Source organism: Vollenhovia emeryi, unplaced genomic scaffold (assembly GCF_000949405.1).
Source record: "Vollenhovia emeryi isolate VEMERY1.0 unplaced genomic scaffold, V.emery_V1.0 DF939132.1, whole genome shotgun sequence".
Taxonomy (NCBI): domain Eukaryota; kingdom Metazoa; phylum Arthropoda; class Insecta; order Hymenoptera; family Formicidae; genus Vollenhovia; species Vollenhovia emeryi.
The window spans coordinates 782,253-807,320 of NW_011967234.1; the positions used below are offsets into that span (position 1 = coordinate 782,253).

General features: G+C 38.3%; 4 protein-coding genes across 5 annotated transcripts in view; all 4 read left to right on the top strand.

The window, feature by feature from the left end:
- The first annotated feature begins 2,211 nt into the window (after window positions 1-2,211).
- On the top strand, window positions 2,212-4,915 carry LOC105567999 (U4/U6 small nuclear ribonucleoprotein Prp3). The gene is made up of 5 exons (XM_012023331.1): window positions 2,212-2,522; window positions 2,674-2,885; window positions 2,963-3,746; window positions 3,834-4,191; window positions 4,273-4,915. The coding sequence occupies exons 1-5, from the start codon at window positions 2,375-2,377 to the stop codon at window positions 4,670-4,672; spliced, it is 1,902 nt and encodes a 633-aa protein (XP_011878721.1). The 5' UTR covers window positions 2,212-2,374; the 3' UTR covers window positions 4,673-4,915.
- A 499-nt stretch (window positions 4,916-5,414) lies between these two features.
- On the top strand, window positions 5,415-16,229 carry LOC105568000 (peroxidasin-like). 2 transcript variants are annotated; one of them, XM_012023332.1, is made up of 8 exons: window positions 5,415-5,753; window positions 8,673-9,444; window positions 9,914-10,341; window positions 11,492-11,739; window positions 14,247-14,496; window positions 14,756-14,874; window positions 14,989-15,148; window positions 15,305-16,229. In XM_012023332.1, exons 1-8 carry the CDS (start codon window positions 5,698-5,700, stop codon window positions 15,384-15,386), a joined length of 2,115 nt encoding a protein of 704 aa, XP_011878722.1. In that variant the 5' UTR covers window positions 5,415-5,697; the 3' UTR covers window positions 15,387-16,229. The 2 variants fall into 2 exon arrangements, with proteins under 2 accessions (XP_011878722.1, XP_011878723.1); XM_012023333.1 differs by lacking the exons at window positions 14,989-15,148; window positions 15,305-16,229 and having other exon boundaries at window positions 14,247-14,508; window positions 14,756-14,829.
- Window positions 16,230-16,912: 683 nt separating this feature from the next.
- LOC105568002 (heat shock 70 kDa protein cognate 5) lies at window positions 16,913-22,085 on the top strand. Its single transcript, XM_012023334.1, has 11 exons — window positions 16,913-17,136; window positions 17,781-17,842; window positions 17,923-18,068; window positions 18,420-18,543; window positions 18,621-18,929; window positions 19,117-19,279; window positions 19,509-19,965; window positions 20,150-20,446; window positions 20,652-20,839; window positions 20,924-21,064; window positions 21,151-22,085. Exons 1-11 carry the CDS (start codon window positions 16,915-16,917, stop codon window positions 21,223-21,225), a joined length of 2,184 nt encoding a protein of 727 aa, XP_011878724.1. The 5' UTR covers window positions 16,913-16,914; the 3' UTR covers window positions 21,226-22,085.
- A 233-nt stretch (window positions 22,086-22,318) lies between these two features.
- LOC105568003 (protein farnesyltransferase/geranylgeranyltransferase type-1 subunit alpha) overlaps window positions 22,319-25,068 on the top strand; it is a 5,979-nt gene continuing 3,229 nt past the window's right edge. The window contains exons 1-4 of the mRNA XM_012023335.1: window positions 22,319-22,404; window positions 22,521-22,694; window positions 22,767-22,932; window positions 23,092-23,446. Of these exons, the coding sequence (XP_011878725.1) occupies window positions 22,776-22,932; window positions 23,092-23,446 (512 nt within the window). The 5' untranslated portion in view covers window positions 22,319-22,404; window positions 22,521-22,694; window positions 22,767-22,775. The remainder of the gene's footprint in view (window positions 22,405-22,520; window positions 22,695-22,766; window positions 22,933-23,091; window positions 23,447-25,068) is intronic.

The window sequence follows — 25,068 nt, forward strand, 5'->3', positions numbered from 1 at the left end:
CTACATATCTTTCAAACGAGCTTTGAAATGTCTTTACTAATGCGAATACTTTATACGGCACTCCCGAACGCGATGGGTACCTTTGGTTGTCCCGTCTTTAGAGTCTGTACTCTCTAAAAATTAATCGGTGCATCATTACTGTAAATCAGTGAATATTCATTGTTTTCAGTGATAATCCACTAATTGACTTTTAGAGAGTAACCCTTCAGGGTACTTAAGCCCCTCCACCACGGCAAGGTAGTACCCGAGGAGGGGATTATCAACAAGAAACTGTGCAATTACATATATTATTATATAATATGTATATATAATATTATTATATTATTATATTATTACATATTTTTCATCGTATTCAGTCTTCCTTCGTTGGGCCAGATGGGACCTACCTTTCGTTGCTCCTGGCCATACAGTCTGATCATTTTCACCCGAGATCAGAAAGGAAGAAAACTCCTTCCATAGTCGGTTTATTATCGTCACCGACAGATATTTCGTACGGTTCGAACTATATTGCGAGTGTCTCTTCGTGACTCAATCTTCAAATTCGAAATTCAATATTGGATTGATATCGAAATTGTATTGGGCAAGATTGCCCAATAAAATTGTAATATTGAATACTTATAGAATAAAGGTTAATGTAATGCCAATGTTACGTATAAATAATTGCACAGTATTGCATTTACATTATTTCCCAATACTACGCCAATACTTTGTGCTATCCGGGCTTTATCAACACTTTACCCGTAACAGCACATGATATTCTGAGTATCATCCCATTTTCATACTCATTGTACTGTGATCATCCGTAAAATACTGAGATCAACACTATAATATCTTTTACAGTATCATTCAGTTTCCTTTCGCACGCGTATGATCTCAGGTGTGACTCAAGGTACGGAAATGATACGTACGCTTTTGTAACGCGCGCGTATAATCTTGGTAAATACTGAAGATATGGAAACGGTACGTATACCAACGACATCTACATAGTATATACATTATTCCTGTTCTTATTTCCGGTCTTTATGGGCAACGAACTCGAAACATTGAAATTCGTCGTGATTAATATCGAAGGTAAGTAATCCTTTTTCTTTTTTAATTAACATTTCGTAAAATATGGAATAAAGTTAGCGACACAATTTTTATATATTAATAACGTGGAATTTCTTAATATTTTCTACCATCTTTCGTGAAATGATTTTGATCGAGAATTTAAGGTAATCCTTTGCAAAACCGCATGGAAAGGTTTTCAATGCCGAAAGATGTAAAGATATAATATTATAAAACATTTAGCATTAAATATTTAATTTAATATACATATATTAAATGTTTTATTATATCTTTACATCTTTCGACATTGAAAACCTTTCTATGCGGCTTTGCAACCAAGGATAATCTTAAACTCTTGACTAGAAATGTATATTGATTCGAAATACATATAAGTAAAATATTAAAAAACAATTTTCCTTTTTATTAATATTATTCAGGGTTGGGTAGTGTCTATATTATAATTCAACTACAGATGTAATATTTTTATTTTCATTGCAAGAAAGTATAATTGCGAAGTAACGATTCGTTACTTTTTGAGTAACTGTAACGCATTACTTTTCAGAATTAGTAACTTATAACTGTAACTTATAGTTACATTTTTAGCGAAAAAACTGTAATTATAACTAAATACTTTTATAAAGTAACTTTCCCAACCCTGACGAAATCTAATAATTTATTCTACACCCACCAAAAAATAAATCCATTTTTCAGTATATCATTTATTAAAATTATTCAAAGTTAAATGGAGTTGAACTGTATTTTAAATCACACATTTACCATTTATATACATGCATATTACGTATTATGTATGCATAGCGTTGTACGCAACAAAGAGGTGTAAGAGGCTAGGGAATTTGTAGGAGTTGGTACTCAACTGCACGGAAAGAAATAACTATTGAGATCGATCGTTACCAGACGCAGACGCGGTGGTGGATTACTTTAAGTTGATTAAATGTTACCGAGGTCTCGTGTACTTGAAACAAAATTAAAACAATACTTAATGTAACGGTAAAAGCAGCTTCGGTGCTATATATAGAATTTCATGATGCTGTATGGACTTTGAACACATTTTCAATGCGAACCGTTGAATCTCGTAGTACTCGAGGCTGGATCTAAAAGTATGAACCAATCAGACGCGGACTGCTTAGCGCACAACTGCGAGAATTCTTTGTTGAGTATGTGACCAATGTCAAACCGTACGCACGACAGAGTACTTGGCGATGTTAACCTCATAATACTTGTAAGATGCTTCTAACGTGAGAATACTAATTTTAAGGAATAGCAGCTTATCGCTTCAATATACAGCGAGTGAAGTGAAGGTGGAAACATGTCTTACTTAACGAGAAAAGAGATCGACGAGATGAAGCCGCAGATCGAAAAAGCGGTTCATAAATTCCTCGGCTTCAGTGAACCAGCGATTGTCACTACCGCTGTGAACTGCATCACTTCTGGCTACGACAAGCGTAAAACGGCAGGTAAGCAACAGAAAATGCGTATCGACTTACTTTCTGCGATTAATTTCTACGATCTTTATTATTAGCGTTTTAAAGCAGACCGTATCTATTACGCTATTTCATGCGTCGCATGCGTGTACCTCTGTATAATGCATTAAGAATTTTCTTGTAGATAAATTATCAGCTTTATTAGAAGACAAGAAAGCTTCGAAGTTGACGGAAAAGATATTTACGATATACGATGACACCAAGGCATCGCAAAAGAATAAGAAACGGTCTCATCCTGAAGATAAAGACAAGGACAAAGATGCCAAGAAATCGAGATTCAAAGACGACGAGACGAAAAATGAAAAATCCATAGAGACTCAACTTTCTGCAGACAAGGTATTAGAATTCTATTATCCGAAGACTCCTTAAACGCTCCAGCGTTGTAAGTTCATTTTTCTTTTGTACAATTTTAGATAAGGCAAATGATGGCTAACGCGCAGAGGGAAATAGAGGAGAGGAAAAGAGCTTTGAAAGCGATAAAGCAGGAAGACGCTTCTGCGAAGCCCTTGTTTAAAGGACGCGATGCTCTGCCAACGGTAGGAAGCATGTATAATCAGGGCCTATTGAGTAAAACCGACTCGGACAAGGCGCGGAAAATAGCTGCGTTACAGGCACAGATCAGAAATAAGTTGAATTCGGGACTACTCGGTAATGTTAATGTACCGGATAAGCCAACTCCCTTGATCCTGGACGAATCTGGCAGAACGGTAGACATAACGGGCAAAGAGGTGCAACTTACTCAAGTGGTACCTACGTTGAAGGCTAATATACGTGCCAAGAAACGAGAGGAATTTAAGGCACAGCTGCAAGAATCAAAAGGCCCGGAAGAGATACAAGATACTCATTTCTTTGACAACCGAATAGGCGTGAAGCCGGCGATGCGCGGTAAACGCGCGTTAAAGTTTCACGAGCCGGGGAAATTTCAGCAATTGGCAGAGAGAATGCGCATGAAAACGCAATTGGAGAAATTGCAAAATGAAATTAGTCAAATTGCTAGGAAAACCGGTATCAGTTCGGCAACCAAATTAGCTCTTATCGCACCTAAAACTGAAGCCCTTAGTGAAGATGTGCCTAATGTAGAGTGGTGGGATTCTGTTATATCAACTGGCGGATATCCTAACGAATGTGAATTGACGACAATCAAAAGTTTGACTATCACAAATTTAGTGGAGCATCCAACACAAATGCGGCCTCCAAGTATGTACCACGTGTATTTTTATTAATATATAATGTATGTACGAATATATTGTTCGCGTCATTTAAAATCTATCTTATCCTTTATAGCGGAACCTTTGAAACCAATATACATGCCTGTATTTCTTACAAAGAAGGAACGTAAGAAATTAAGGAGACAAAATAGACGGGAGACTTGGAAGGAAGAGCAAGAAAAAATTCGATTAGGTCTAGAACCGCCACCCGAGCCAAAGTTGCGGATCTCGAATCTCATGCGAGTTTTAGGGACTGAAGCTGTACAAGATCCTACTAAAATTGAAGCTCACGTCCGACAACAAATGGCCAAGAGGTTGAAAGCTCACGAGGATGCGAATGCAGCACGGAGGCTCACCGCTGACCAACGTCGCGAGAAAAAGGCGAGGAAGCTTAAAGAAGACACTACTCTTGGCGTAAATGTCGCTGTTTATAGGTAAATATATGCAATTTTATGGCGTAATACATTTATGGATAATAACGGACAAGTATATTTAACGGGATAACATCTTTACAGAATACGTGATCTTGTTAATAATGCTTCGAAGAAATTTAAAGTGGAGACTAACGCGAAACAGCTTTATCTAACTGGCTGCGTAATGCTGTTCCGGGACTGTAATGTTGTCGTAGTGGAAGGTGGAGTAAAACAACAAGCCAAGTACAAACGACTGATGATGCACCGCATTAAGTGGGAAGAAGACATAGTGAAAGATAACGACGGGAATGACCTGCCGAACAGATGTGTACTTGTTTGGGAAGGGACGAGCAAGCAGCGGCATTTCGGGGAAATTAAATTTAAAGTGTGCCCGATTGAAAAGATGGCCCGCGAGCATTTCAAGAAACATCAGGTGGAACATTATTGGGACTTGGCCTACAGTGGCGCGGTTCTCGATAATACAGATGAAGTACGCTCCTAAGATACAATCTTGTAAATTGACTAAACACACAATTATAGCTTAATGCAACAAATAAAAGTAACTTCTGTACAACTTAATAAGATTATTGACATGAGAAAAAGCTGTAACCATAAGAGTGGACGTAAATAAAAGTGATCATTGTTTCTCAAAATCTCTTTGCTCGCAGTAACGATCCTACAGCGAGATTTTAATATTGTATAACTGTAGTGTCTTATTCTCAAATTATATTATTTCAACATTTTTAAATTTGTGTTTAATTAAACGTGAAAAAACTGCTGTTGAACGGAAACAATCCCACGCACGTGACACACTATCGTGATTTATCACCAAAGCCCATTGCGTTGACTTATATGACGAAAGTAATAAATGAAGAGTCGTAACGCGACTGTTCATTATCCGAACGAATCAACCACAAATGGTGTCATCTCGAGGAATTTTAATCCGTGAACGACATCGCAGTCAAGCCCATCAAGTGCAGTCAATTAGCATAGCGCGCGCAACGGCGCGGCGCGGCGCGATGCCTACTACTGTTAATAACATTTATGCGAAAGAACACGCGAGGCTCACGCATACCGCGTCGCGTGCACGAAGGTGCGAACGGAATATTCGACCTTGAAATAGCACCTTCAACCGCGATCCTCCCAATAACGTAGCCGAGGAAAGGCGAACCTTGGTCCCGTTCGTAATACTGCTCTAGCCGCCGCTATATCGCCGTGGCGATGCACTTTTACCCAGCCAGTAATACGTGTTATACTTGGATGCACCGTGGATGCACGTGCGTTGCTGCGATCCTGGTTTAAGCCCCACTCCCGGGATAGACCGTACGGGATAGACTAGAGTTTTACTTTCCTTCGAAGCATCATTCTCAGTTCAGGTTTACCGCTGCGCGTTCTCGCGCACACCGCTCTCGCGCGTGCGGCTCTTGTGAAATCATTCGAGGCAGATGAATGCCACCGCGTATTAAGTATCCTGCCCCGGAGTGATCCCTACGTTACGAGGATACCGCGCGCATTATCCTCAGAAAGATGTTGATCCCGACTAAAAGCATCGCTATCAGTGGCTCGCTCGTCTTCGTATCGCGGTGAGTACTTTTGCTATATATTCTGGTGAACGATAATTCTCTCAAAAACTTTATGCTACTTGCAGAGAATTTCTATTAATTTTATGTCAAATAGTTATACGTACTGTAAGTTATTGAAATATGATAGTTTTCAATGTTTGCGAAGAATATCATTCTTTGCGGACGTATATCGAGTATATCAAAATGTGGTGAAATTTAAGTATAAATTCCCTGATGGAAATATTTTGCTGAAAATATAAGAAAAGTGAAATAAAAGTTATTGAATGTGTCTCGAAAAAAATTAATCATAATTTTCTTTACGAAATTCAATTTAATACTGTAAAATGTCAAGAAAGTTAAATTACACTATGGAAAAATGAAAAGAATTATAAAATATTATTTATTATAAAATTTACTGAATTTAACTAAAAACTGCACTGTATTATTTTTAAATTAAAATAATTTTTCACTGAAATATTGCTGAGATGATAATGAAACACGATCAATTGAGAAAGATCTTGAAATACTTTCAACACAATTTTGTTATATTTACTGTAAAATTTTTCCACCAGAGTAAACTAATCTGTACTTAATATTTAATATATCATCTCTTACTTTACTTTGCATTTTATTAAATAAATACGTGATTAATGAAAAAAATAATTTTGCAAAGAAAAAAGTATATTTTAGAAATTTGATTAATCTCGCTTTCCTCAGTAGATACGCAAACAATTGAGAATTAATATGAGGAGTGATTCAAATTTATATGTGATAAATATAAAATTCAGTCACATTTGTTTATGTATAAATTACCGTTTTCGTAATCGACTGGCGATTCATTAGTGTTAAGGAAACAGAGAGAGAGACAGAAGAACAGCGAACTCTTGTTGTTTGCAACATGAAATATCAGAACACATATAAAGATATGTAGGAACAATTACTTATGTAATTAAAAATTTTCTCAGTGCAGACTATAGATTCTGTAAGATTATTACCCGTTTCAAAACCCAGAGGGGAGGGTGGTTGATTAAGCGTGGGTTGTTACATATCGGATAATTAGCTCATACGTTCTGACCCAACGGTCGTAAACAGTGAAACGGCAGCGTTATGAAACTTTGTGAATGCGAACGTGTTGAAGTCTTGGCATAACGATTTGTATTCGCAGTCAGTACGTTTCTCCCAGCTCGTTACTTCACCAAAGGTTAACGATTATATCGTGCGGACTCATTTAGATCTGCGCGAATCGACCTCGTCGTGTGGGCGACACGAGACTAATTGTCTTATAATCATTATAATTTATTGCATGCATAAAGCAGCACCTTGTACGCGTTGTGTCAACGGAGATGCATCACATTTATTTTGTACGTGACACAGAACGTCTTCTCGATTACAATCTCTGATCATTATTTCATATGTTAGTTTAAGATAACTATGTGTGAGTGAGAATATTAGAAATATCAATCACGATTTTCCTGTTCTAAGTAAATATGAGAATGCCTGACGTTATGTATCATAATACCCAAAGATTATCGTGCAGTCTTTCACACAATTATAGTAATATAGCGGAGCAAATTAAAAATATCGTTTTAAGACTAATTGAAATTTAAAAACTTTGACAAATTGGTCTCAAAACTCAGTACCAAGAGATAACCAATGTCCCCTTTTTATTTAATTTCACATACGAACTTGTACGTTTTATTTAAAAAATAACTAAGCGAACTACAATCTTCTCTATTCAGAAGTGATGTACTTGATGATCTTGATATGGTTACCGTAGAAAGGATGCATCGTGCCATTAATGCTTTAATGCAATGTAATTGTATGTAATCTACTCTGTTGATTCTATCGGTTCTTCAAGTCAGCGTAGATCTTCCTCGCTTAAAGTGCATGCTCGTGTTCCAACAGCATCCAAGTTCCGGGTCAATAAGGAGATTAACGGTTTAAACATAATTGACCGAGAGTGATCGATCTGCGTGTCGAGGCGATTGTTTCCATCGATTCACGCGAACGCTAATCATGGGAATAAAGAAGATTACGCAAAGCGGTCGTAGAAGAACCAGGAAGGATCTTAAATGTCAGCCCCATTCGACCTCCTTTTGAGATCTGTTCCGACCATATGCTGTGCCGTGGAAAAAATGGCACGGTCGAGAAACTAGACCGAGAGAGAAACTAACTAGAGAGAGAGATACGCTCGGGTTGATGAATGAATTTGTTGCGGTAAACGCGCGCGGTGAACAATGCTTCTAATGTAATCGGGGTGAAATGCCATCGCGTCGACAAGGTCTCGGGAGTTCATTGCGATGAATTATGCGATAAATTACGAAACGCGTTTGTAATCTCTGTAATATCGCGTGTATCAGTTCTACTGTCGCATAGAGCGAATTACGCGGGATCTCGCTTGCTCTTAAATCTTGCTGTACATTAGCGCGGATCACGTAACTTCACTGTAGGTAACTTTAAATAAGATCTTATCGACATCTGTATTTCTAATGTAATTAAAATGCAAACGGTGATGACACTGACAGTAGCGAAATGACATCCCGCTTAGTCGGGTAAATCAAATCCGACCTACAATCCGGGTCGAATGAGACCAGTATAACGTGGCCTTCAAATTTGCATGAGTTTCGTAATAGATAATACAACAAACGTACTTGTATCGATACGTCTCAGTTTATTTGCGATATACGGATGTGCAAATACACATCCAATCCCATAATTGCACTCTGAATGATTGATCGTATCTCATCATTTGCCGAGTTAAGTAATAATACAACCATCGAATTTGCATAACGATTATTGGGTAATAACGACGCTGTGCCGCGCGGAACGTAAGTACGTTCACACAAGGGCTCATCTCCGTTCGAAGGCTCTTTTGCCACGACGGCACTCGGCTATGCACGGACAAGTGGGTGTTTTCTATCCTTAGATTACGATCCGCAGATTCCTCGCTCTAATGACGCTCGTAGGAGCTACGACCTTGCCGCTTAGGATGCTGCACGATCTGGATAAGCGCACGAATCTCTCCATGGAGAGGTACAGCCAGGCGGAACAGGCGATCCTGAGCTCCCGGACGCGTCTCAATCGTGGTTCGCCGTCCTGGTTCCTCGGCGCGTCCCATGAGATGACCGAGGGCGCGCAGAATCTCTCGAGGAGGGCTCTGCGAATCGAGACGATGGCGGTGATGCTCGTAGAAGCGCTCAACATGTCATCGAAACAGGCGTCTTTGGTGTTGCCGACGGTAGCCGCCGTTCTCTGTCCGGACTCGCCCAGCTTCTTGCGAATAATATCCGAATGCAAGAAGACAGACGTCCGCTACAGGACACACACGGGTCGATGCAATAATCCGTTGCATCCGACCTGGGGCGCGGCATTGGAGGCTTACGTGAGACTCTTGCCGGCGGAGTACGAAGACGGTGTCTCCCTGCCTCGCACCAAGTTGCCGAGCGCGAGGGAGGTCTCCTCGAGGGTGCACGCCGGCGGATTGGACCTTAAACATCCCTATTTGATGGCGATCACCGCGCTTTTCGGTCAGTTTCTCGCTCACGACTTGACGCACACGCCCAGGATGGAATTGCCGGACGGTGCCAGGCTCAAATGTTGCGACGTCGATTACGAGAATTTTCATCCCGAGTGCTTCCCGATCCACGCGGAGCAGCCGATTGGATGTATGGAATACTCGAGATCGGCACCGCATCCAGGAAATTCGTTACAGGTAATTGCGAATAAAATCTTATATAATGTTTGAGAAATCTCGTAGAAATGACTTGTATGATTTCTTCATGTTATTGTGCAAGAACTCCGGCCTAGGCACAGTCTTTTGAGATATACACGAGGATTATATTGTCGTTAGTATTAATTTGAAAGTTAATAATACTTTGCGTGTAACACTAAGGATTAAAAAACTAGCTGCTCATGAAACTTGAATGTATAAATGATTTTCATCGTCAAGGCGGTAAATGGAAAAGAAAAATTTCATTGCCTTAAATTGATAGTTTGAAGCGTTCTGTGTATTAAACGAGAAATGCACTTTGTCTCTTTTAATGGAAATTCTCAAGGAGATATTACGTGTCTCGGCAAAATTAATTATTTTTCGATATAATTGTTAACTTTAATTCTCCCCCCAAAGTTGTAGAATTTCTCACACGTTTCAAAGAATTTTGAATGGCAATTAAATTATGTAGGGTTGCAAATTGGGACCTCGACAACAGATCAACCAGGCATCCTCCTATTTGGATCTGTCACCGCTTTACGGTAGTTCTGAAGAGACAGCTAGAGCCCTACGATTGTACAAAGACGGCCTCCTAAACACGCAAAGAAAGAACTTGCCGATGGCTTCGCCAAAATATGAGAGCTGCAGAAGCGCAAGCAAGGCATTTCCGTGTTTCCTTTCCGGTGATTCCAGAGTAAATGAGAATCCAGGCCTCACTTTGATGCACGTATTATTCTTACGAGAGCATAATCGAGTGGCTTCAGAATTGAAACGTTTCAATCCCCATTGGGACGACGAGAAACTATATCAAGAAGCAAGAAGAATTGTTATCGCCGAACTGCAACACGTAACTTATAACGAGTTCCTGCCTGTTATTCTCGGAGAACGTGCCCTCGACAAGTACGTAATGTTTTCTGCCTTACGCTCAATTCATAAAAAGCGTGAACATAAATGAAAATTTTTTTCAATACACAGCATTTCCCTGATGGAACTATTTTGCTGAAAGTAGTATCGAAAATTGAAGATGAAAATTATTGAAAAATTACTGAACGTATCTCAAAATCTTTATAAAATTCAATTTAATACTGTGAAATATAAGAAAAGTTAAAGTATACTGCTGCAAAGTAATTAAAAAATTATCAAGTATTAAATATGAAATTTATTGAATTGAAACTGTTATTTTTAATGAAAAATTTTTGAAATGATTTGTTACTGAAAAATTGGTGAAATGATAATGAAATGGGGTCAATTGAGAGAGATTTTCAAATTTTAGCATAATTTCGTCATATTTTCAGTAAAATATTTCCATCCGGGGTAGTGTTTGAACATTTAAGAAAGCAAGAAGCAGGATATTCTATATTAACCGATAAGCGTGCATCTCATCCGTCGTGTATCTTTAAGTATCAACATCATGTTCTTCGATACCCGCAATAGTTTGATGCAACAATTTCGCAAAGGATCTTATCGTTTCTAATCGCTAATACCTTGCTATTTCATAAATTGAACGGATATTCTGATGGCTCCATTTAGTGCCTAATACAACTTCTTGCACGACGGATTGCAAGAACCAGTCGCAACAGCTGATGTATGCGATGGTAGATAATCGGACGATGTTATACGAAAAGCGTGACTTCATTTCCAACTGCACGCGTGTAATAAATCATATTTTACATAATAGCATGTCGGACTCTTACAACGGGTCATCCTTCCTATTGTTCGCAATTTTTCGTATAGCGCGCGACGACCCATGAACTATCGACGACAATTATTTCGATATTAACGCAGAACGGTGCCTTTTTCAAACCGACTCGTGCATTGACCGCGCTTGTAAATCTCAATTGATTAAACGCTTCACTGACAAGCCGCGTATCCTGAACTTTATTCTATACATTCGGGTATTCTTTAAACGACGCCGAATTGTATTGTACAATGCGTCGTACAAGAGACGTGACGCAACGAAATTACATCATCCGCCCCCGTACTTTCCAAGAGGCAACTCACAGCCATACACGGTATTTGCGTGCGTTATCCCTTTGTTACGTGTGCGAAGATACGGCTTGCGTCTGACGCAGCGGGGCTACTTCCGCGGCTACGACATTCGCGCGGACGCGACTCTCTCGAATTCGGCGGCGTCGGCCGGACTCTCCTTCGTCGCCGCGCTGACCCCGAAAACTCTGGACCTGGTCGACTCACGATCGGCGCTCAAGTCTGGCGAAAGGACCTTATTGTCGGCCTTCTATGCGCCGCAGGAGTTTTACGAGGCTGGCGCGATCGATCGACTGATCGTTGGAGCTACAGGTCAGTTGGAATTACTCGACGTGGTCGGAGAACACCGCGTGACTCGAGGTTTTTTTTTGCAAGAGGAGAATTTATTGATGTGCAAATATGAAACGTACTCTCTAAAAGTCAATCAGTGCATTAGAACTGTGCAATCAGTGAATATTCACTGTTTTCAGTGATAATCCACTGATTGACTTTTAGAGAGTATAATTGGAAACGACACACCTACACATTTTAACCGAGAGGTAAACCGCTAAGGGCATTGTGATGTACAGATTTGCAACTTTACTAGACATTTTTGGGGCATTAGGCCTTACTGGGGCATTATAAAGATAAAATAACATAAAACAAAATTAAAAAGTAAAATAAGACACTAAGATAACGATTAAAAAAGATTTTTAAAATGCCCACTGGACATTAACAGACATTGGCGTACATGATTTTGGTCAGCGGTTTACCCCTCGATTTCAACTGTGTGAAGAATGTTTTCGGGCAATTTCATAGGATATGTTGAAAAGTAATTTAGATGATCTCATATTATTAATTTTTCTAAATGTGGAGAGAGGCAATCAATATATTGTGCTTCTGAATGCTAAATCGATAAATCTATAATTGAAAGGTTCCTACAGAGTTTCACAAACTACGTTCCATTATCGTAATGCTGTCACAAACAAAATTATCCAACATCTACGATTTTATTCTTCGTGTTATAATCCGCAAATTAGAATTGTATCTAGCATTTACTTTGTACGTTAAACGTGAACTCTTTTGCTTTTACAACATCGTAAGCGTCAAGCGAACGAATGTCACTCAAATTGCCCGCTTCGAGAAGATTATACAATACCGGCAATCAAGTCGGTTATTCTTCTCCCTAAGATGGAAATCAATGCAGTACCTGTCACGTTCTTAGGAGCGTTAAAAAGATAAGGGAAGTCATCTTAAGTGAAAGGAAATTTACCCGCTTAATGCGAATACGATAGATCTTCTATGGTACTGAAATACATTCTAGTCAAGCAGAGATACACTTGCATTACAGTTTATAACGATAAGAATGCCGTTGTCTCGGGTAAATTGCTTAACCGTGATTACTATTGTCGTACATCGCGTGCATGCACGCTTCTTCAATTTTCATAAAATTGACTTGACGTTTTATAAAATATTCCTACCTTTCACTTGTTCTTCAAGTACAGTAAACAGACATTTTAGTAAAAATATCGCAAAAAAGATACAATGAAGGGAAAATGTTGGTGCAATACTTGCTTCTTTTAAATATATATCGCTATAAAATTAGACTTTAGAGTTCTCATCACACACATACGTGATTGATTCGTTTAATAAATTGTAGCCTATCGTTATCCCACACAAAGGAAAAGACTATGCGAACGTAATCTTACAAAAGTTCACGAAATATGTACTTCCATCTTCGAGTGAACAATAGCGCGCGCCAACTTTTTAATTACATAGCGGAAAAGAATGTAACGTCAGTGAAAGGCATGTTACAGTCACAACGTCTTTTTGCGAAATTTTACGAGCTTACGTGATTTAAGGAACGCAGTGTAAAAAGATGATATTAAATTTTTTAGGGTATTTTAATGTAAAGTAACGCAAAAATTTTTCGACCATCGTTCAATTTCTAAGTCCGGAGGTCGAAACATTTTTCAGAGTTCCGAGTAGTTCTGAGTGGAGTTCTAAGCAGTTCTCGATGAGTTCTAACAAAAAGTCTTATGGCGCACAGCGCTTAAGTGACTCAATTCAGAGATACGCGTCATTTTTTCACAGTTTCTAAAATGTCATTTAAAGTGTGTAACTTTTTATATTTGCGGTTAAAAATTTTTTTAGTCAGCGAGAACTCTTCGAAATAAACGTAATAACGATATAAATCACTCAGAACTGTTGTATCTCAAAATAAAATTTTCAAAGATTTTTATTATTTTTTTAGCTAACCGAAAAATTTTTTATGTATCAGGAAGTCTAAATAGTCGCAAAATGAAGCTAATAGACCATTCAGAACTATTCGATCTAAAATTTCGATAAGAAGTTGGCACCCGATTTTTTAAATTTTAATTTCTGATCGTTAATCAGCAGAACTCTTTTTATAAATTATTGGGAACTCTGAAACTCTTCAAAAAGAAGCGGGAACTCCAGTCAGAATTACAAAATTTTTAAGTTGGGGTACAAAGTTAACACACGCTGCAGAACGATCCTGCTTCAGATCCTTCTACGAATGTTCGTAACTTTTATAAATTGTGACGCTGATGAAAACTGATGATTTGGACAAATAATTTGGGCAATTTCGTTATTCTGAGCAAATTTATAAGTACCACTACAGAGATCATTTGAATGAATCTTTCCCCCTTGTTTACCCTTGTTTCTCAAATGAATCTTGAAACGTTCGAAAAATCAAAATCCTTCCTATAGTATTAAATTTTTTGACATATTATTGTCACGATTTATTTTGACACGTTGTCCTATGAGAACTTGGTTTTAATGACGATCTAGGATGCAAGATCTAATTTCCGCGACAGCGGGACATTCTAGGAAGCCTCTGCCTCCGGGCTTAAACGAAATACTCCTGGACCGATATTTCCACGATGGGAAAACCAACGACGTAGCCGTGGATTACGCCGCACAGATTATACAACAGGGAAGAGATCACGGCTTGCCGCCTTATGTCAGATGGCGAGATTTCTGCGATTTGCCAGATCTCACTGACTTTCAGGATCTTAGAGGCACAGTGGCCAAAGATACTGTCGAGAGACTTCGAGCAGTCTACAAGTAAGATGAAATGTAGGGTGAGATATAATAACAAAGATAGCCATATTTGAATTCGCATTTCTTTGACATATTAAAATCAACATCTCTTTTTCTCTCTGTCTCCCACTTCCATCTTTCTCTTTCTCTCTCGCGTTTTAAAATTAATCACTCTGTTATCAAAATTTCTAATGATTGCTTCATGTTATTTTCAACTCAAGAGATCTCTAAATATTTAAAAAGTTTTAATATTCTAATGCTGCATTTCTGTTTAACTTCATAGAAGTGTAGAGGACATAGATCTGGTAACTGGAGCACTTTCAGAAGCTCCAATATCTGATTCAGTTCTTGGACCAACGTTCCTTTGCTTATTAGGGCGGACATTTCGAAGTGTTCGGTTAGGTAGATATAACTTTGCATTCTTCGTTGTACATTTTATATAAAATAGATTTGTCTGAATAAAAGCTTGAAATAAGATACTAAGAATTTTGTTATTCAAAAATTTTTTTAATGCAGGTGACAGGTATTGGTACGAGAATGGAAATACCCCCGGTTCATTTACGACAGAACAATTGGAGGAGATACGGAAAAGTACAATGGCGCAAATTTTATGTCGCAATGGGGACAGATTACAATGGATGCAACCGAGAGCTTTTATTCTAAAAGACCCATTCCTGTAATTATGCCAATTTTTTAATAATATAAATATCTATTTTAACTAACTTTATTAGATTGATAGATTGATCGTAACGCAGACACAGTAATATTATTGACCGATAGCGCGTCGATCTCAATCAGTAAAATATTAAAATTTTAATTTAATGTTTTTCAGGAATGATATGACAAATTGTACGATTCATACGAAAGGCGCTATGGATTTTGCAGCTTGGAAAGAAAGGACGGATACAATTTAATCTGAATCTCACATTCGATCGTCGAATTTTAATATTGCTCATATTAAACGACATTGTTCCTGATTACATTAGAGATCGTATGTTTGAAATCAGCGATACACTATATAATTGTTATTATATTATTTTGAAAGTTCTGTTGATACTAAAAAAATTATAGTGGGTTAGAAATCTGCAATCTTAATTTGATTACCAAGATTCCATTAGAAAACATTCTACTGATTGCAAGTGAATATTGGTGGCGATTAAAAATAGCAAAGGAATTCGTAGTATTATCTAATTCTAGTATATTCTATTGGGAGAAATTTTCGAGACGACAATATACGTCGAGTTTTAATACCTCATGTAACAAAAAGAAGAACTGTTCATAATGATCTCCATCTCATTTCGCACATTTGTTAATACACGCTTTGTTGTACTACTCGTTATAATTTTATTACAAATATTGTTACTGCATTTTCGATTTTTCTAAACTCTAAGATTACGAATGCCTTTGGAGCTTATGTCCAGCTTATGAATATATGAATATGAAAAAACATCTAAAGAATTTGCAATTTCAAAACTTTGTAATTCGAGCACGCATTACGCGTTAAGGCGTGCTTGCGTGCGTCAAGTGTTATACTTTAATTAAGCAATAACAATGACGATGGAGTAATATACCAAAAATAGAAAATTCATGCGAACACGCGTATAATTCGATCGATCGAATCAAACATTTTTGTAACATACCATGACTTGTACTTTGAATGAGTTTAGTCTCAGGATTTTAACTTATTTTAACTTCAATGTGTATTGCGTTAATACACGCATGTGTTATTGCTGCTCTAAATAAAATAATTTAACAGTATAATACGTGCATTATTTATACAAAAATGGAATATACTATATGTTCTTCTCTGGACTCTTAAGTCTAATCTACAAGGTCTCTTTGCGTCTAAAAACAGACACTGGACTGTGCTATTAGGGCGTTATCTCGTTTTGAATTCCGGAAATTCGTGTATCTCGATAAAGAGTTTCGGCTATTTACTTCCGGTTTCACGATTTGTCTCGCGGTGGGCAAAAATAAGCGTCGCTAGGAATAGGGAACAGAATTTTTGACGCGTTGGATTCGTCGGAAATTTTCTTCCAACGAATCCAACGCGTCAGAAATTCTATTCCCTGTTCCTGTTGCCTGTCGCCTGGCATTGTGTGATAGGCTTAACCCTCGGTGGCAACTTAAGCCGGTATTCATAGTCAGATCGATCATCTTTAGATACTCCGTAGCCAATGAGATGTTCCATACAGAATCTTTAGATAAATTCAAGACTGTCTTGAATGGAAGATCCGACTATGAATGCCGGCCATAGTCTATTTACTTTTCTAGAACTGGGTAGAACATTCGGGATGTTTCGGTATCATCAAGTGGTGGGATGACCGCGTACGCTCGCTATTGCCTCGTTCCGTTCGAGCCCACGTGAAGGGCGAGCGATTGGTGGACGCCGACGCGTGTCCGTTTTCCGGAGTCGCCGGAGTGCGCAGTGAGATGCCGCGCATGGTATATATATACGTATCACGGGCTTCCGCGGAACTCACGGGAATTGCATCATTGCACGTGAAGCTGGGCGCATCGCGTTCTTCGCCGATTCCTCTCCGCTCGAGTTTCCGCCGATACAAGATCGAGATGTTGACCGCCGCGAAATTACTCAACCGCAGCTGCACCGGCATCGCCTGCGACCTCGCCAGGAAACAGCAGTTCAGCACGATTTTAAAAAATGTACGTACAACGATCTCGCGATCGCCGTGGGCTTTTCCCCGCGCGCGATCGGCACTATTCACGTGCCGTCTGACGAAAGAGGAATCCTAATTGGCAGCGTTTCCCCGTTGACCGGCGCGAACGATCCCGATTTACCACGCGATCGTGCATCGCGAGGCATTACTTTCCGCCCCGCGTTAATTTCGACGCACGACGCTTATCTTAGAGCCGGCACGTGGGTGGGTTGCTACTTTCGCGTTCATCAAATGCTTTCTGACCCTCGTTCTAGTTGGCAATATTCTCAATCCTCTCTGTGCTTTGCCTGTTACTACAGCTAGACTTGATGAAACTAGTCGAAACTACTTTTAGGTTAGTTCGGCAAAGTTCGATCCTAGACTTTTTTTTTCTGTAATTGAGTTGCACCAAAAAAATATTCTCCGCGAAGAGGTAATTAGTTTTATCTTAATTAGCTTCGTGTCTCGTTTATTTTAAATACGTGTAATTTATATTGAAGGTTTCAAGTATTTTTTAGAAATTTCTTCTCTTCCAGGTTATGCAATAAAGATTTTGATAATGTTACGTGCACGATCCTTTTGCAATAAAATACTTGTTTGAATCGTTAAGTATTTAGGTGTGTGTCTTATTTTGTACTTTCAATGTCTCAGGTTGCGGCTCCAACAGTCACCGTGCCACACCGATTTACCGATGTGCAACAGTATCGGTACAAGTGAGTAATTAATGCCAAACAGATATTGAACATGCGTTTCTTAACTTTTCAACGACTATTGAACGTACTTCTCTTTTAAGATCGGAAGGTGTAAAGGGCGCGGTTATCGGTATCGATCTTGGAACCACATTTTCTTGCGTGGCAGTTATGGAGGGCAAGCAAGCTAAGGTTATAGAAAACGCCGAGGGCTCTAGGACTACTCCATCTTACGTTGCTTTTACGAAAGGTTATTGTGCTAGATTATATCAATTGGAGACCTTGTAATCAGAGACTGGCCGATAGAGAGTTTGTCAAATCTCTGCGAGTGAGAGCGAAATTTAGGCCATCTCACTCTTCTACGATTCTACGATCGAGAGATTCTCTCACTCGCAGGAATTTGACCAACTCCCTTATAGCCAGTCTTTGATTACAGGGTCTCTAATATCAATAACACTGTTCGATCCGTCTCGACACAATTATTGATTAAGATTCATGCGATGAGTAACAAACAATTGTTCGATTTAAATTCTCAAATGTTTCTCTTATTTAATGTCGTCATTTTTGCAATAGGTAAATAATTTCTGTTCTTTTTCATCAGATAACGAACGTTTAGTTGGCATGCCTGCGAAACGCCAAGCAGTCACAAATTCCGCTAATACATTTTACGCGACAAAACGATTAATTGGAAGGAGATTCGAGGATGCCGAAGTGAAAAAGGATATGTGAGTGTCGTGTTGACATTCGTACAATTTGTCGCGATGTGATTATGTCTGGTTTAACATACAATATGTTCTTGCAGGAAGAGCGTAACATATAAAATTGTGAAAGCGTCTAATGGCGACGCGTGGGTTCAAGGTGCTGATGGAAAAATGTATTCCCCCAGTCAAGTTGGGGCGTTTGTGCTTATGAAAATGAAGGAAACCGCTGCGGCTTATTTGAACACTTCAGTGAAGAATGCCGTTATTACTGTACCAGCCTATTTTAACGACTCACAACGACAGGCGACAAAGGATGCTGGTCAAATTGCCGGATTGAATGTACTACGTGTAATTAATGAGCCAACCGCAGCTGCGCTTGCTTACGGCATGGACAAACAGGAGGATAAAATGTAAGAAAATATATTACGTTGATGTAAACTATGAGAAATATTATTTTGAAAATGATGTCCATTTTTCGTCTCTAAAGGTATCTCTGTATCTTATGCTGAAATACTTTACTGAATATTACGCTACATTTCTTACATTTTGCAGAGAAAAAGCAGATATGATTAATATATTGTATTCTTTTTTTTTCAGTATTGCTGTTTATGACTTGGGTGGAGGTACCTTCGATATCTCAATTTTAGAAATCCAGAAGGGTGTCTTTGAAGTAAAATCCACAAATGGAGATACATTTTTGGGGGGAGAAGATTTTGACAATGCATTGGTTAATTACCTTGTATCTGAATTTAAAAAAGAGGTACGAGTCTTGTAACTAAACGCAATTATTCGTTAAGGCCTGTGTCCACAATGCTAGCACTTGGTCCAAGTTCTAGTTCGGAGAGATGTGTAGCCAATTTTTATGGATTAGCTACTAGTTGATTGGCTACACATTTCTCGAAACTAGAACTTGGACCAAGTTCTAGCATCGTGGACACGTGCCTTTAAAGTAAATTTATGTGGCTAATTGATTTGATGAAATAATGCAGCAAGGGCTGGACGTGACGAAAGATGCGATGGCAATGCAAAGATTGAAGGAAGCGTCGGAAAAGGCTAAGATAGAATTATCAAGTTCCCTACAAACGGATATAAATCTTCCCTACCTCACTATGGATTCTAGTGGACCAAAGCATTTAAATCTGAAATTATCCAGAAGTAAATTCGAAAGTCTCGTAAACGATCTGATTAAGCGTACTGTTCAACCGTGTCAGAAGGCGCTTTCTGACGCCGAAGTGTCAAAATCCGATATCGGAGAAGTTTTATTGGTCGGTGGTATGACCAGAGTCCCTAAGGTACAACAAACGGTTCAAGAGATATTCGGCAGACAACCATCGAAAGCTGTCAATCCGGACGAAGCCGTAGCCGTTGGTGCTGCGGTTCAAGGAGGTGTACTTGCGGGAGATGTAACAGACGTCTTGCTTCTCGACGTTACACCCTTGTCATTAGGTAAAATCGTATTCGAACGGTACTATTATTTTATACATACAAAACTATGATGTACTAGACTAATCTTCTCTCTGATATTAAGTGAAGACAAAGAGTTTCCTGATCTTTCGTTCATCTAACATCACAAACGAACTTGCATTGCGATCAGTATTATAAAAGAGAAAATATTTTAACGCTTTCCCAGGTATTGAAACACTCGGTGGTGTGTTCACGAGATTGATCTCTCGCAACACGACCATACCTACAAAGAAGAGTCAGGTATTTTCTACGGCAGCGGACGGTCAAACGCAAGTCGAGATTAAAGTTCATCAAGGCGAGCGAGAAATGGCTGGTGATAACAAACTCCTAGGGCAGTTTAGCCTTGTTGGTATTCCACCTGCGCCGAGGGGCGTACCACAAATAGAAGTAACGTTTGATATCGATGCAAACGGTATAGTGCATGTATCAGCCAGAGATAAGGGAACCGCCAAAGAGCAGCAAAGTATGTACATTTTTTTTATCATTTCACAAGTTTGTCAAGAAATACGTAACTAATGCTACAATGATGCCTATATTTTTCGTCTCTGAAACTTGCTTTGAAATCGAGTAAGAGAGTGTAGACGACATTCAACTGAGTTCTGTTACTATTGTATAATTAATAAATTATATTTTTTATGAGCATATTCTAACTCTATGATTTGTTACAGTTGTTATTCAGTCTAGTGGTGGCCTTAGCAAAGATGAGATTGAAAACATGGTTAAGAATGCCGAACAATACGCAAAGGCAGATAAAGTTAAGAAGGAGAGAGTTGAAGCTCTCAATCAAGCAGAGGGAATTATACACGACACAGAATCGAAATTAGAAGAATTCAAACAGCAGTTACCACAGGAAGAGGTACAATATTATTGGTTTTTTTTATATTTGTATTTAACGCTTAATATTTGTATTTTGATAAAAATTATTGTTTTCCTTTTCTAGTGTGACAAACTTAAGGAATTAGTTGCTAAACTGCGAGAGATTCTGGCTAAGAAGGATGACGCGGATCCTGAAGAAATAAAGAAGCAAACGAACGAACTTCAACAAGCAAGTTTGAAATTGTTTGAAATGGCGTACAAAAAGGTACTTGATTTTTGTGAAAATTTATGAGCGCAAAATTATGCTCTGTATAGCTCGAGAACTATTATTTAAAGGTATTGATTTTACAGATGGCGGCAGAAAGAGAAAGTCAAAATCAATCGCAGCAGGAACCTGAGGGCGAGAAGAAGGAGGAGAAAAATTAATTTAGATAATTTATGTTCTGTACAAAAGGAAAACCAAATTCCATTCACATACACTTGTATAAGAGTCTGCTGCCGTTCCGCGAGCTCAAAGAAAAACCATTTATTCTAGTTGAAGAGAGACAAATACAAATTTTGATGTTTTGCGCGATAACCGACTAAAAATTAAGTATTCACGTGCAAAAAGAGAGAAAAAGAAAATTTTGCTTATTGATTCTGGTTGGTATTCGGTCTCTATAATTATATAGTTTTTTATATAAGTAGTATTTTTGCGCTTTAAATAATAAATAAAATTATCTTTTATTTCTTGCGAGATTTGAAAGATGATAGTTACTTTAAGTTTCATCAAATCTATTAAAAAAGAAAAACGTTAATGTGTATGTTTCACATTTGTAGTAGTAATGGCCAGGTTTCTTTAAAAAGGTGTGGCCAGATTTCACGCAAAGTAATAAATTATGTACATAGTTGGTCACTTGTATAATGTAACTATATAATGCAAAATGATCATTTTTTGTGCAGTCTACGAAACGTGCAGAATGTCAAGCTATTTACCGTTGTAACAATTACTGTAAAACTTTGTACCAAAAATATGAAAATTTGTTAACAAGCCCGCTATTGTAGAATGCTTCGTAGCACTTAACAGTGGATAAGTGTGAGGTAAGACTATAGAATTGAGAAAGTGAAATGAGCGTTCCTGTGCAAAACAGACTTACTTTATAAATAGTATACAATACATAGATTATATCGTAGAGAATATTGTTATGTAATCAACCTATTTGATTTCTTTTTTTATTTAAATATCAAACGAGAGCATTAAATTTTATGGTTTCGTTCTGTTGTTTAATAAATTCACTCAATTTTAACTTGTGGAGTTAATCTTTTATTAAAGTTCCAAGCAAATTATCAGCTCGCGCCCCAATGCATTTCTGTGATTTCTCCAGGCAACATTTTATTAGAGTTGAATTTGAAAATCAATAAAGAAGATATGCAGTTCCCTTATCTCCTGATGTGTGTATACACGCATACGTCTCTCATGTAATTCGTGCATTATCATCAACGATAGTAAGTGTTCCTCCTAGCTGCACTTGTTGTACTTTTTACTTTTTCTCTTTTTCTGCTCAACACGTGACTAGATAGATATCTCTCGCTTTTGAACGTGAAAAGGTGCCGCTGTGTCTACCGGTGAGATAATTTTATGGTTTTACGTATAGATTAAATATCACACGAGTAATTAAATATTAAGAGAGCATGTAAGAAATTATCGTTTAAATTATACGTAAATGTATATGTTTTTTTAGTCAACAATCACGATGTATAAATATCTAGATAAGATGCACGGCTCGGAAAATATCTATCAAATGTAGAGGCACGTAACACCGACTGTACCATCGTGAGTAAGCGTATAACAAGTTGGTCTACAACGTTGTTGGAGAACGTGTTCGGAGCCGCACGGAGCGCGAGGGGTGAACTAGGTTAGGATTCGTTGAGAGGAAACTCTTGTGGCTTCGTTTTCGTTCCACGATAACAGAAAATTGTGTTAAAAGGGGGAAAACATGTCGGACAGTTCGGACGACGAGCTGAACTGCGGCGACGATCAGGAGAAAACAACGTGGATTTTGTACAAAGATCGCGCAGAGTGGAGTGACGTGACTCCCTTACCCCAGGACGACGGTCCTCATCCCATTGTATCAATTGCATACTCCGAGAAGTGTGAGTATACGTAATTTTGAGAATTACACCATTTTCTAACTGTACTTTACAGAGCGTGTAAAACGACATTCACACACGTTTCCTATCATTGCACAGACGCGATATCCCACAAAGAGATCTCGCTGAACGTTATCTTATATTTTTCACGTTGACTTTCAGTTAAAGACGCCTACGATTATTTCCGTGCCATGCTAAAGTCAGGTGAAAAGTCAGAACGTGGACTAGCTCTAACAGAAGCTTGCATATGGCTCAATCCGGTCAATTACACCGTATGGCAATACAGAAGGGAGATACTTAAAGCCCTGGCGAAAGACTTACACGAGGAACTCAAGTATACAGATCGAATGATAAAATACAATTCTAAAAATTATCAAGTCTGGCATCACAGGAAGATCATTGTCGAATGGCTGCAAGATCCTAACGAGGAATTGTTGTTCATAGAAACGGTTTTATGTAAAGACGCCAAGAATTATCACGCTTGGCAGCATCGTCAGTGGTGCATACAAACCTTCAAGTAAGTATACACCCTTTTTTAACAATATTTTCGTATGCGTGTATGTGGAATGTACATGGACCAGATTTTTTAATAACTAGAGGATTATGTGTAAGTTTTTTAGATTTCTCCAGTTTAATTATAAACGAACAAAAGGTATATAACAAATTAAGTATACTTAGTTATTTGACCGTAACTGGCAAAAATTTTCTTTTCTTTAGATACGACCATGAGTTTTGGTCCTTTTCAAGCAATCTGGGGATACACAAAATGTGTGATAATGCTTAACTTACAGTTGGATAGTAATTGCGTTAAATAAAATAATGATTTTGCGAAAATTACCTATTAGTAGATCTTATATGTATATACGTTATAAATACACGAGGGGGAAACCAGAATGAGGGCATTGTGGTGTACAGATTTCTGGCATTACTGGGCATTAAGCCTTGCTGGGGCATTATAAAGATAGGCATTAGTGGGCATTGGTGTACAACATTTTGCTCAGTGATTTCCCCCCTCGTAAATACATTTCAATATAGAGTTGTTAATGGAACTTCACAGGCTGCCAGTAAAACGGAACAATATAAATTATAGTCGTTATATTGGCAGCCTGTGAAGTTCAATTAACAACTCTATATTCAAATGTATTTATAACGTATATACATATAAGATCTACTGGGATAACGTGTAGCTCTGCGCTAACACGAGTGATATAGTAGAATCCTCGGTTCGATCCCGACTCGTCCCGCATATTTTCCGTCAGGGAAAATTTACAAAGATTCAGCACCTGAAGGAGTTTAAGTGCCTAGTGTTGGATTCAGTGTTTGCAATTAAGCACAATGAATTTCAAGGAATTTTTAGAAATAATACGCTGATAGTTATATCAATAGTAGAGTCCTCGGTTCGATCCCGACTCTCGTCCCGCATATTTTCCGTCAGGGAAAATATGCGGGACGAGAGTCGGGATCGAACCGAGGACTCTACTATTACTAATCACTCGTGTTAGCGGTTGAAAGGCGTTCCCATAAAAGGGGGTAGGGGGTAAAAAACATATAAGATCTATTACCAGGTAATTTTCGCGAAATCTTAACTTTATTTAACGCAGTTACTATCCAACTGTAAGTTAAGCATTATCACACATTTTTTGTGTCCCCAGATTGCTTGAAAAGGACCAAAACTCACGGTCGAGACGTAGCGTTTTTAAATAAAGAAAAGAAAATTTTTGCCAATTACGGTCAAATAATAAAGTATACTTAATTTGTTAATTATTACTGGCGACCTAGAAGATTTCATAAAACGTATATAATTTTTATAGAAAATTGCATGACGACTCATGGCTAGCAAATTCTAATTAAAGAAAATTCATTGCGAAAAATAATACCTCGGCCAGGGTTTGAACGTTAACGTGCCTCGGTGGTCGAATTGGTTGAGACGCCCGCTTAGAGTGTAGGGAGGTCCAGGTTCAAACTAGAGCTGTTACTTTTCATAACTTCGAAGCTTCGAATATCGAAGCCTTCGAAGGAAATCGCCAGCCCTAGTTCAAACCCTGGCCGAGGTATTATTTTTCGCAATGAATTTTCTTTAATTAGAATTTGCCAGCCATGGGTCATCATGCAATTTTCTATATTGGTTAATCAACTACT

Excerpts from the sequence above, each read along its gene's own strand:
- LOC105568000 (XM_012023332.1), top strand. The coding sequence starts at position 5,698 with ATGTTGATCCCGACTAAAAGCATCGCTATCAGTGGCTCGCTCGTCTTC. Across the intron at positions 10,342-11,491 it reads GGAGAACGTGCCCTCGACAA|ATACGGCTTGCGTCTGACGC; the intron begins GTACGTAATGTT and ends ACGTGTGCGAAG. Across the intron at positions 14,497-14,755 it reads AGACTTCGAGCAGTCTACAA|AAGTGTAGAGGACATAGATC; the intron begins GTAAGATGAAAT and ends TTAACTTCATAG.
- LOC105567999 (XM_012023331.1), top strand. The coding sequence starts at position 2,375 with ATGTCTTACTTAACGAGAAAAGAGATCGACGAGATGAAGCCGCAGATC. Across the intron at positions 2,886-2,962 it reads CTCAACTTTCTGCAGACAAG|ATAAGGCAAATGATGGCTAA; the intron begins GTATTAGAATTC and ends GTACAATTTTAG. Across the intron at positions 3,747-3,833 it reads AACACAAATGCGGCCTCCAA|CGGAACCTTTGAAACCAATA; the intron begins GTATGTACCACG and ends TATCCTTTATAG.
- LOC105568002 (XM_012023334.1), top strand. The coding sequence starts at position 16,915 with ATGGTATATATATACGTATCACGGGCTTCCGCGGAACTCACGGGAATT. Across the intron at positions 18,069-18,419 it reads TTACGTTGCTTTTACGAAAG|ATAACGAACGTTTAGTTGGC; the intron begins GTTATTGTGCTA and ends CTTTTTCATCAG. Across the intron at positions 18,930-19,116 it reads GACAAACAGGAGGATAAAAT|TATTGCTGTTTATGACTTGG; the intron begins GTAAGAAAATAT and ends TTTTTTTTTCAG.